Here is a 12,432-nt window from a genome sequence, read left to right as displayed (position 1 = left end):
GGCAGTGGCTTAATCCACTGAGCCACCTAGGCGCCCCTATTATTACTTTTTTTATACCAAATCTACACATGGGGAAGCTGGCTATATGGGGAACTGTGTGATCATGTTTGTCTCGTGGATTTGACTACATAGGGTTTGGTGCCAACTCGTGGCCCAGCTCAGAGAGGCAGTCTGGCTTTTGGAGCAGGTGCCAACCTTACTCCCAATTCCAGTTGAGTTTCCCACATTTATTTCCCTTTTGCTTCATTTTTAAACATACTTCATTTCATTCTGCTCCACAGAACGCATTGCTCACAGTCCCCATGAGGCAGTGTAACACAATAGCTTTACGACTAAAGCAAAAGATCCTTCCCCAGCCCCACCCAGGTATGCCATCCCAGCTCCATCTTCTAGCCTCTGTGCAACCCTGAACAAGCCCTTGGAGTCAGGTGGGTGCAAGTTTAACATCTAGGTTTCTGGTTTCTGTGGCTTGGCACTGACAAGACTCTCATCCCAGGTCGGAGCCATTTTGTCTTGTGTTTTAACAAACCTTCTCATGGTGCATGATTTCTAAATGCCTAACCAAAGCATGTTTAGATGTCTACGAGAGTGGAAGAGTACCATATCCCTAGGCCAACATGGGCATCTACACAAGGAAAACAGAATGCCAGAACTTCCCTCAGCATGAACCGCCTTTTTTTTTTTAATTATTTATTTAACAGAGAGAGAGACATCACAAGTAGGCAGAGAGGCAGGCAGAGGGGGAGGGGGAGGCAGGCTCCCTGCTGAGCAGAGAGCCCAAGACCCTGAGCCCATGACCTGAGCCGAAGGCAGAGGCTTAACCCACTGAGCCACCCAGGTGCCCCCATGACATTTTCTCGGCAGGGCAGCACGAAATATGGCAACTCATTTTAAACAGTTATGCTGGAGTATTTTCATTTAAATTAATGCTATCTCCTTCAAAACAATCATCTTGGGAAGCAACATATTTATTCAAACAGCGCTCACACTGTACTAACATTTCTGGAACTCTTTCTCAGCAACTGTCTTAACAGTCTGTGGCACTTCCTTTGAAAGTCTTCAGTCATAACAAATTTCATCCTCTGAGAATAGATTTGAACTTTGGAAAGAGACAAAAATTGGTTGGAGCCATGTCTAATGAATAAAGTGGGTGATCAAATCTTGTTACATCGTTTTAGGTGAAAAATGAGGCATGACTATAAAATAATGTGACTGGTTTTCCTAGGTGACCCATAAACCGACTGGCTGAAAAATAATTCCCATAGAGGAGTTTCAAAATGCTTTGAGCACTAGACGCATCACTGGAATAAGTGTACGGTTCCCAGAGTGGTGATTTGGCAGGGTACAAAACTAATTTGGATATATAAGTTCAAATATGTTTGTAAAAAAAAGAAATCTGATTGCTTACACTCATGAAAATGAAGAAGCTATTCTCCTGGAGAAATTTCTCCTCCTTTTTTTTTTTTTTGACAGCCTGGTCTGCTTTGGACAAGGGAATCTGCTGAGAAAAACCTAGTGGTGATTTTCATTTTTTGTGTCAGTCCTCCTCCAACCAACCAAAGGCTCCTTGAGAAAGGGGTCATCTTCATCTCTGTGTCTCCAGTGCTCAGCACAGCACACACACATGGGACACTAATTCCACTGTTCTGGACACAAGCGCTTTGACTCTGCTTCTTGTCCTCTTGGGACTTCCCTTGCTAAATGTAACTTCTGCCTAGCAACCGAAACTGGGCCATGTAAAACCCACCCACACAAATTTACAGAGACCTAAGATATACAAGTGGTTGCTTAGGGCCAAAAGCATAAGGAAATAAGAGGGATTGACTGCTAATACACGGGCTTCCCTTCGGGTCATAGAAATATTCTAAAATTAGATTGTGGTGATAGTTGCACAAGTCTGTGAACACATTAAAAGATACTAAATTGTCCACTTTGAATGGGTGAATTGTGTGATATGTGAATCATATCTCAATAAAGTAGTTTATTTAAAAAGCCCTCCACAATAGAAATGTTTGTGCCTTGGTTCCTTTCTAAGATGGCAGTTGGAATAAATGATAGTCAGGTTCTCTTCCAAAAATCTAGTTCCCTATATAAAATTGTTTCTGTCTTCTTCTCTAACTCTATCACTTGAAAATGACCTCGGGGTTTTCAGTAGATTTGGAAAGCATGTTTGGATGGTGAGGACTGCTGAGTGTCCCTCAACACCAGTTATCCCATTCCTTTCAATTGACACCCCCAATGTTTAGCCTGATACACAGCTCCCAGAAAAACATGGATATAACCTAGCCTCCCCTGCTGCGAGAGGAGGCCTTAGACTATGTTTTGGCACAGAAGATGTGAGTAAAATAAATGACGTACAGTTTCTGAGAAAGGTGTGCCTTCATTCCACTTCCTTCCTGTTACCTGACCTATGCGGTAGGCAGCCATCTTAGCTCATGCAGATACAGGCAACTCACTAGGGAAGGCCAAGCAAAAAAGAAAAGAAATACAGAACCCTTTATACAACAGACCCACCACACCAGCCCAGGACTGCCCACACCCAGTCTATTACAGAAAGAGTTCTATTACTATGAACTTATATTTTGTTTAAGTAACTTATTTTGAGACTTTTTTCACAGCCAAGGGTGTATGTTAACTAATGATACAATCTGATCTTCTGCACCAGAACAGAACCCAAAATAAGCATCATCAGCATACCTTTTATGCCAAGGCAAAACTGTCACCACTGCTACCCTGGAAGGCAGACCACTGGTCAACCAAACCGGACAAATGGGAGAAATTCAAAACAGGAGCAGTTGTTGGCTGCTTCTTGCCACAATAGAGAGGAGCTCAGGCAAGGACTTGCCAATCCACAGGCAAAAATGAAGGTAAAGCCCCACTAAGGGGAATATCTTTGACTGTGGCCTGCAAACTGTGTTGCCCGAGTTCGGTAATTTGTGGCCTTGTAGAGTCAAGATGACTACTATATGTCCCCAAGCTAAGGCAGCCCTCCATGAAGCAGCAGGTGTAGAAGAATGGGCCGTGGCCTCAACTCTTTCCCAGGATTCTTTCCTAGACAATGAAAACTGACTCATCAGCAAAGATCTGATTAAGGATACTGCTTTCTTACTCAGCCTAGCTTTTCCTATCTCAAGGCAGGCATCAGTGATGGAGATGTCCGAGGAGGGACAGAGCACAGAGGCCAGAGCTAAAAGTTTTCAGGCTTGGGGCGCCTGGGTGGCCCAGTTGGCTAAGCATCTGACTCTTGATTTCGGCACAGGTCATGATCTCAGGGTCATGAGATCAAGCCCCTCGTTGGACTCTGCACCCAGCATTGAGTCTGCTTGGGACTCTTCCTCTCTCTCAGCCTCTACCCCTCCCCTGACTCTCTCACTCTCTCTCTTGCTTGCTCTATCTCAAAATAAATAAATAAATAAAATATTTTTAAAAAATAAAGTTTTCAGGCTTAAAACCCTATCTATGTGAGAATTTTCCCTGGATTATCAGTATGCGGAAATGATCAGAATAGGCTGGAAGAAGCCTAATAAACTTTCTAAGTAATTACACAGTGAAACAAACCAAAAACTGGGTCTGCAAAAGCAACCCCTGCCTTCATACATCCACCAACTTTCAAGAGCAGAAAGCAGGATACAAAAAGCTGTGCAGATCTTCAAAATTCTCAGAATCTGCTCTGCAGTGCCCAGGACTAAGTGAGCACCAAGGACAGAGAGTAAGAGAGTCCCTCCCTGAGGGCAGGGCTCCCGGTGGACCTACTCCAAGATCAGGGCAAAGAGTCTTCACTCCCTACCAGCAGCACAGTGTGAACACTATGGCTGCTGACTGCTCTATTTCTGTAACTATGGAAGTATTTATATTTATTGGAAGGAACCTAAGCTGCTGCCCTAGGGGGCAGAGTGATGTATTTCATGGGTGAGAAGAAGAGTGGACACAGTTACCTGAACACCCAAAAAGATGCCCGTAGCAGAGATTTTTCTACTTGCAACTCCTTTTCTTAAGGTAACAGAACCACCCATTTTTAGCCGGCAACGTGCCTCGCAATATGAAGTCTACATTTTTGGGCCCTTCTTGCAGGTAAGTATGGAAAATCTAATCAGTGGGTTGTGAGGAGGAGTGAGGCGTGCAATTTCCAGACTGTTTAAGGGCGGGGGGTCGGGGGGAAGCTCTGCTCTATCTTTTTCCTGTGCCCACTGGCAGCAATGAGGTTGAGGTTATGGCCGCCCCCCACCCCGCCCCACTGCATCCAGATGGGCAAAGGCAACACCTTTAAGACAGCAGAGCCCCAGACCTGAAGGAGAGGGAGGTCCTAAGGACCTATTGCACTAGTCCTGGCCTGCAACACCTAGACGATGGCATGAGACAGAGAAAAATTTCTATTTTGTTTAATCCACTGCTGTTTTGAGTGACAACATCTTGAACTTACGTAATTGTACAATCTTTTGACTTAAAATACAGGCTACATGGTGTACATCAAATTCACTTTGGGAGGTAGTTTAAAATGTCACCTTCTAGAGCCTCCAAATCTGAGCTACGGTGGGACACCGGGCCTTGCCAGGGAGCTCTAACAAAACAAAGATTTCAGATATGAGCCGAGGAGAAAGCCACAGGGCCCAGTGCTGCATAGTACACTGGCTGAATTATAATTGCTCTCCTTCTGGTATGTGCAGTGCTGTGCGGAGTGAGAGGGGAAAAGAGTCAGATTTAGATCAGTGAAGCTGAGAGAAAGAGAGAGATACCCTTCCCCCTACAATTCTGTTAAAATATTTTACATAACAAAGGCCATTTAGTGGCTAAGTGCTCAGTTCTAAAGAACAGTCCTGTCCATTCCTTCAACTAACCTCTTTCTGCTATGTACCCACTCCAGTAAAGGGGCCTCTTTTCTGTTCACATGCTCTCCACGCTTCAAGACACAATTCAAGTTCCGTCGCTTCTTTCCCCAACAGAATGTTGTCTCCCTTATCTGCACTCAGCACTTTTTCTAATTCTGTTCTTTGCACATGTATGTACCGCTTGTGTCTTATCTCCCCCAAAGATTGCACACTTCAGGATGGAAAAGGACAGTAAATTATTTACCCTGGCTTTTTTTTTTTTTTTTAAGATTTTATTTATTTTGACAGAGATCACAACTCCCACTCAGAAAGTGTAAACGGGGGGGGGGGGGAGAGCAATCATTCATAAACCCATCATAACTAAAGGACTTTTTTTTTTTTTTAATAGGAGTTTTACCATATTAAAAAGTGACCCAAAGATGATCCTGTGGCAAGTCATGCTTGCCCCAAGGATATCAGGTTTCAAGTAAGGGTAGCAAGGAGCCTCTACCTAACACCAGTGACCTCAGAGTCCCCAAAACATTCTCCGTCCTACTCAATATTCTTTCATTCCCTTCTCAGAACTCTTAGCTAGAAATATGTCCCTTCACCTGTGTTTGCAGCTGGCCTCATGAAAGTTCAGGAAAGAGTGATCCATCCCAAACGGGAGATAGTAAATAAGACTAAGTTCTCCAAGCCCCACTGGTTTAGTGAGAACCTGAGACCATTAATCCCGGTGTCATGTATTTGATGCCCATTTCAGTGCAGGCAGTATCTGACACTAAAAGGGGATAGATAGTCTGCTTAATGTAGGGGTTCTTAACCCAGGATCCTTAGATCCTACTGGCAAGAGGACCCTGGGTAGAACTGAATGGGGTCTGCGAGTTTGAATGACAAAGCAAACATAATCTTTATTTAACTAATCTCTAAATGAAATTTAACATTCCCTTGAATTTTGAACTTAGGCAATAAACCACAGAATTATTATTATTATCATTACTAATACCACCTGGGCCTTTATCATCAATAGAAATCACAGATATTTTTCAGAGGTACCTTGGGTGGCTCACTCCATTAAGCATCCGACTCTTGATTTCAGCTCAGGTCATGATCTCAGGGTCCTGGAATCCACCCTCATACCAGACTCAGCAGGGGGTCTGCTTGAGATTCTCTCTCCTTCTCCCTCTGCCCCTACCCCCCTGCTCTCTCTCTCTAATTTTCAAAAAATCACAGGTATTTTCATAGCATATTACAGTTATCTCAAATATTAAGATTGCAGATATATCAAAATATCATTTACACTTACCTCTATTCTAAAGTAAGATGGTATTAGACCTTCTACTAAATTTTGTTAATGTGTGAGTAAAGAAGCATATATCTTGCTATATCACAAACTTGGTTAACATTTTGATAATTTTATTTCTAACAACTTTTATTTCCTCTGTAATCCTTTGTATTTTATTTATTTTAAAATAAAATTATTCTGAGATGGGGTCCATAGATTAATCAAAGGAATCCAGGGCACAAGAACCTCTGTGAATTGATGAAAGAAAACCTGTCTACTCACAAGTTCTCATGAAAGCATTTATTTTATTTTGCCGAAGATAATGATGAACCATCCTTCAAAATATCCAGACATTCATTTACTTGTGAGTTCAAACTTCCCAAATCTAAGACTGGTCATGTGTAGATCACTGGGCCCAAGAGCAATTTTTAGAGATCAGGAATTGTTTGAACTAAGTTGCCTGCACTGGTATCTGTTAGACTTCTCAGTAACCGAGGCCCATAAATTCCTTTCTCACTGTGCTAATCTGAGCTAGGTTTTTGGCCTTGAACCTAATTGGCTTCTGAGTAACATGGAATCCCTCTATATTGGCTGGGGCCACTGGGGATAGAGGAAGGTGGGGACAGAGCCGATACCTACGATGCTGTGTTAATAACTGCATCAGGTTGGGCCTGACGAACTTGGTGTCCCCCTAGCAGCAGAACACTAATAACAAAAAAGTTCTGCCCCAGGTCCATCATGAGGTTCCCCCACAAGGGTCATTCAGTCAGTTTCCAGGTAAGTCGAGACTGCAGGTACTTTTAAACATGTTGTTTCATTTAATCCTCACAAGAACCTCTCCGGGTGTCTCATCATTTCCAACCTTTACAGACCGGGAAGGGGGAGGTGGGCAGGGGAAGGATCAGAAATCAACTAACTTGCCCCCCAGTCTCCAACTCCTCTATTTTTATTCTTTTGTGCATAGAATTCTTCCCCTTGACAAGTCCACCTGCAATTCCAACTAGCCCTTTGAGCCTCAGTTCAGCTACCACTTTCAGTGTTCTCAGACCCCAAAAATAAACCTCTTTTTTTTTTAAAGATTTTATTTATTTATTTGGCAGAGAGAGATCACAAATAGGCAGAGAGGCAGGCAGAGAGAGAGAGAGGAGGAAGCAGGCTCCCTGCTGAGCAGAGAGCCCAACGCGGGGCTCGATCCCAGGACCCTGGGATCATGACCCGAGCCAAAGGCAGCGGCTTAACCCACTGAGCCACCCAGGCGCCCCCAAAAATAAACCTCTTAAGGTTTTCTGATACCTTAGGAAACCTCTTGGTAATGGACACAAGTCAAGACACAGCACAGAAGCTCACAGGCACCGTTCAAAGCTCGGGTGGCTTCATGCTGAGATGCTGAGTACAGCTCTGGGAAGGAGCGTGTTGGGGCCACTCTTGCTGCTGGGGGTGGGTCCTTGAGGCCTCTCCAATGGCTCCCTGCACACTGAAGTCTGACCTCTGCTTTCACTTTCACCTTTTTTTCATAAGAGCAAAAGTCCTTTTCAGATTTCTTTTGGTTTGCCATTTGCAAAAACAGGCATTTAACGTAGGTCATTCATAGAAGTCAAGTGGCATAAGACAAACTTCCAGAAAGCAGGGGATACCTCTATAGCCCTCCATGCTCTTCCCCCTTTCAGTACCTGGCACATACCTCCAACAGTAACACCTAATGCACTGTGCTTCTCTGTTTATTCTCGTCTACTTCCCTCTACAATGTTTTTGCTGAGGGCAGTAATATTTTGTATCCTAAGTACTCAGGACAACATAGTAAATGTTTGAAGAGAATACAAGCATTGGTCACCAACTATACATTGGCTTTGAGGGCTGGAATTTGCTTATTTCATTTTTTAAGATTTTGTTTATTTATTTGTCAGAGAGAGCACAAGCAGGGGGAGCGGCGGCTGAGGGAGAAGCAGGTTCCCCCACCGAGCAGGGAGCCTGATTCTGGACTCAATCCCAGGACCCTGGGATCATGACCCAAGCAGCAAAGGCAGAATGCTTAACTGACTGAGCCACCCAGGTGTCCTGGAATCTGCTTAACTTAAAGTGTATTCCTCATCCTTCACAATTCAGGGCAATTAAACAAGGACTCACCGAAAGCTACACTATCCTAGGTACTATAAATACAGATAACACCAGACCCTGTCTTAAAGAAGTTTACTTTCTAGGGGGGTAGTGTCATATGTAAATATAGTTTCACTGGGATTTGATTAACTATTCTAGAGGTATCTATGAGAAAGGAAGAATTCATAGGGGAATGAAAATGGCAGAGAAAAGTTTTGGGGGAAATTTTCAGAAGATGCTATGTGAATTGATTCACACCAGAAGAGAGGAGTAGGGGGTGCCTGGGTGGCTCAGTGGGTTAAGCCTCTGCCTTCAGTTCGGGTCGTGATCCCAGGGTCCTGGAATTGAGCCCTCGAGTTGGGCTCCCTGCTCAGCGGGGAGCCTGCTTCCTCCTCTCTCTCTCTCTCTGCCCGCCTCTCTGCTTACTTGTGATCTCTGTCAAATAAATAAAATCTTTTTAAAAAAAAGAAAGAAAGAAAGAAAGAAAAAGAAAAGAATAGAGGAGTAGCATACTTAAATCCCTGGTATGGAGAGAGAGATATAGAGACAGGGAACAAAATCAGCAAGCAGAAAGCTGAGGACAGAAACCTAGGGAACAGCTAGGGTATACGCAGGGCAAGCAGTCCATGAAGGAACTCTCAAAAAGTGTTGAGTAGAATCAGGAGAGTGATCAAGACAAGGGAAGGAGGACTTTAAAACTACAAAACCAGTAGTGCCAAAGGCAACAAAAGGCCAAATGAAGCCTAAAAGAGTATTCAATGGATTTAGCAACCAGAAAGTCCTTGGTAACCTCAGCAAGAGCAATTTTAATGGAGTGGTGGAGGAAGCAGAAGCCAGACTGCAGTAAAGTGGTAAGTGAATGAGTAAAAAATCAGTGTGGCCACTGGCCAAAAAGGGGAAAAGCAATAGGGCAGTAGCTGAAGGGAGATGGGGTTTTAAGAACATATATTTTTTTTAGTCCTAGCCTAATTTTTTCCTTTCCACCCCACATTCCTCCCAAATGGACAACTTTCCATTTAGACCTCTAAAATCCCCACTGTGCTGTCAGCAAGCTCCTTAAGGACGATTCTTGTGTCTGAAGCATCTCTATTCCACACAGTTCCCTGCACATGGTATAAGTTCAATCTCTGTGGAATGAATGAATGAAATATATATATTCCACACGGGTGATAAGGAATTGAAGGGCTCTACTGGAATACAGTTCACTTTCTTTCAAGGGAATTTGTGGTTGTCTGAAAACTCAAGAGCACCTTCTATCCAGAGGGTCTTGTCTCCTTGATGCTTTTAAATTTCTGACCCAGGGAGGCAGACGTAGATTGGGCCCAGAATAGAATTTACAGATGACCAGAAAAATAGATCTATAAAGATTCAAGCATCCTTTTATTCCCAGAAGCTGGAACTGGCAGGTCAATGTTAGATTCAGGGTACTGCCACGGCAGTTCCTCTTTAAGCTGCCTGGCTTCAGTTTTCTCACTGGCAACTTGAAGATGCCCATAATAGCATCGACCTCTTCAGGCCCAAGCATAAATCAGACACCGCATGTTTAGAGCTTTTCATAGTGCTTGGCAGAATGATGCTTTTATGTTAAAGATAAAGTACTACTAAAATGAATAAAAATATTACTAAAGGGAATGAGTTCCAGAAGAGTTGGGTAGAAGTCAAAGCTTATTTTATTATTTTTTTAAGATTTTATTTATTTATTAGAGAGAGACACAGCTAGAGAGGGAACACAAGCAGGAGGAGTGGGAGAGGGAGAAGCAGGCTTCCTGCTGAGCTGGGAGCTCCATGCAGGGCTCTATCCCAGGACGCTGGGACCATGACCCTAGCCGAAGGCAGACGCCCAACAACTAAGCCACCCAGGCACCCCAAAACTTATTTTAAATAGAGAGAAAAACTCGTTAGAAAACATTTCTTAAAAAGTGAATGAATGATCAGCCCCAACTTAACTTATTTTATAAATTTACCTTTTCGTTGATCAGGTTTACTGATTTACTGATTTTACTTCAGTTTACTGATCAGGTTTCCTGATTTACTGATTTTATTTCAGAGTTTCACCTATCAGAGTGGACCTGCCCATAAAGTCAGTTAACGGTCCTTAGCTGGTGGGGAAAGTGGGGAGGGGACGAGCCAAGGTGTTGCATTAATTTCCTGGCCAGCCTCTAGGGCTTGCATAAGAGTACCCTTGGGTATGCAGTTTCTGTTCTATTGAAAATTCGGCTCCAGCTCCTCGATGCAACAGATCTAGAAGCACCACCGGTGCAAATACTAGCCGTTTCGAAAGCTTTTGCCCCAGCAACCAGGCCGTGCAAGGGCAGGAACTGTCCCGAAGCAAACTAGGGTGTGGGGAGCGAGACTGCAACCTCCTTAGCCCCGAGGGCCTCACGCACCAACTGGGCGGGAGCTCCCGCCACCCCGGCCCCAAGGCGTCGGGTTCCCTGCCAGTGGGAAGCGCCAGTCCCAGACGAGAATAGCAGGCAAATAGGCAAACGAGCGGGATGCGAGGGGTTCTGAGCAGGGCAGAAGCCCTCTAACCTTCCCGGTTAGGGTGACTGCACCGTGAGCTGAAACCAAATCTTCAGTCCCCGGAAAGGTTAATGTAAATGTCAGAGGCCTCGGCAGGCGGAGGGGAGGGAAGGGGAGGGGAGAGAAGGGGAGGGGAGGAAAGGAGGGAGGAGGAGAAAGACGGGCGGGGCAGGTGGCGGAGGGTCGGTCCTCCCAAGGTCAAGTTCCACCCGCCCGCCCCCCGGGGAGTCGACCGAGCAGCTCGGCGGAGCCCGGTGGCCGCCTTCCAGCTCACCGCGACCTCCGCGGGGCCTGCAGGTCGGGAAGCGCGAGCGCAGAGGGGCGGGGGGTGGAGACTGGGGCGGCCGCGCGCGGAAGTGGCTGGGCCGAGCGCGGCAGGGGGCGGTCGGGCGACCCGGGCCGCACGTCGCGCACGGCCCCGCGCCGGGTGCACGCCGCGGAGCAGTCGGCGCGTCCCTTACCCCGTTGGCGGCGGCGATGCGGACGATGAGCTGGATAGCCTCCTTCATGTAGAACCTGCCGTCCCCGCCCACCACCAGGGTGGCCTCCTGCCGCTGCGCCGGCTCCACGGTGGAGATGATACTCTGGATGAAATTCTCCGCGTAGTTGGTGCTGCTCTGAAACACCTTCACCCGCTTCCGCAGCCCGCTCGTGCCCGGCTTCTGGTCCGGGTACGCCTGGGTCTTAACCGTCACAATCTTCACCATGGTGGCGACTCGCTTCCTGGGGCCGGAGCTGACTCTGCTAACCGTGGGGCGGCCGGAGCTGTGGCTGCTGCTGCTCTGGGGTGAGGGTTCGGACGGGGTACGGGCCACGCCAGCTCTCTCGCCTGCGCTCGGCCCTCCTCCTTAAAGGGACAGGGGACAGGGCCCTCCCTCCGCCGCTGGCCCCACTTTTCAGGTCCCGAGAGGGGAGGGAGCGCCCACCTCCAGGCCTCTAGTGCAGTGGGTGGAGCCTCTCTCATTTCCCCATCCCACCCCACCCCCGTAAGCCAATCCACTATAAAACGAAATCCGCCGCTCCTCCCCTAACTGGAAAGGCAGAACCTGGGGTAGGGGCTCTGTCCTAGGGCAAGAATTGGAGGAGTGGGAAAATTGGGGAGTATAATGATTTCCTGTGGTTTGGCTAGAGTATCACGTGTAAATAACCTTCTGGAAACCTGTTCTGAGGGATAGAAGTGCCAGCCTTAGGTAGATTCATGACTATTCTTTATATCCTCCAAATATTGGAGTATTTGTATCAGAAAAAGGAGTCAACTCCGAAGGTCTAATTCGACCTGCTACCTTCCGTGTGATTACTTATGGACTAAACCCTTTTCTTGCACACTTAGGGTGGGTATACTGATAACTAGGGTTTATTGAATATGTTTCTAATCCTTGCTAAAGTACAAGATTTATTTTTCCCTATTCTAGGGAAACTGAGATACAAAACTGAGATTCAAAAAATTAAATGGCTTATCAGGGCCAGAGAGATAAGTATACACAGGAGGCCAACTCAGGTGGGTGTGGCTCCAAAACCAGGGCTCTCACCCTGATTTGCCTGCCTGTGTCACCAGGTTTGATAACTAGGAAATAAATGTACAGGGAGGCCTTGATAAATATATGCACAAATATAAGGTAAGGCTGAGTGTAATAGAATTCATCATCAAAATAAGCCAGTTAGTTGTTTACGTAATAGAAATTTGGTGAAGAGATGAAGGACTGAAAGTTCATAGAGGATAGAGAG

General features: G+C 45.8%; 1 protein-coding gene across 1 annotated transcript in view; it reads right to left on the bottom strand.

Annotated features, from left to right (window-relative positions):
* PGM1 (phosphoglucomutase 1) overlaps nt 1-11,677 on the bottom strand; it is a 62,920-nt gene extending 51,243 nt beyond the window's left edge. Inside the window, exon 1 of the mRNA XM_082687847.1 lies at nt 11,169-11,677. Coding sequence (XP_082543973.1) covers nt 11,169-11,414 — 246 coding nt within the window. The 5' untranslated portion in view covers nt 11,415-11,677. The remainder of the gene's footprint in view (nt 1-11,168) is intronic.
* Nucleotides 11,678-12,432: the final 755 nt, after the last annotated feature.

The sequence above is a fragment of the Mustela nivalis genome (assembly GCF_964662115.1).
Source record: "Mustela nivalis genome assembly, chromosome: 10".
In the NCBI taxonomy this organism is placed as follows: Eukaryota; Metazoa; Chordata; class Mammalia; order Carnivora; family Mustelidae; genus Mustela; species Mustela nivalis.
The sequence above is the reverse complement of the archived record's forward strand: the minus strand, read 5'-3'. Positions and strand labels throughout refer to the sequence as shown.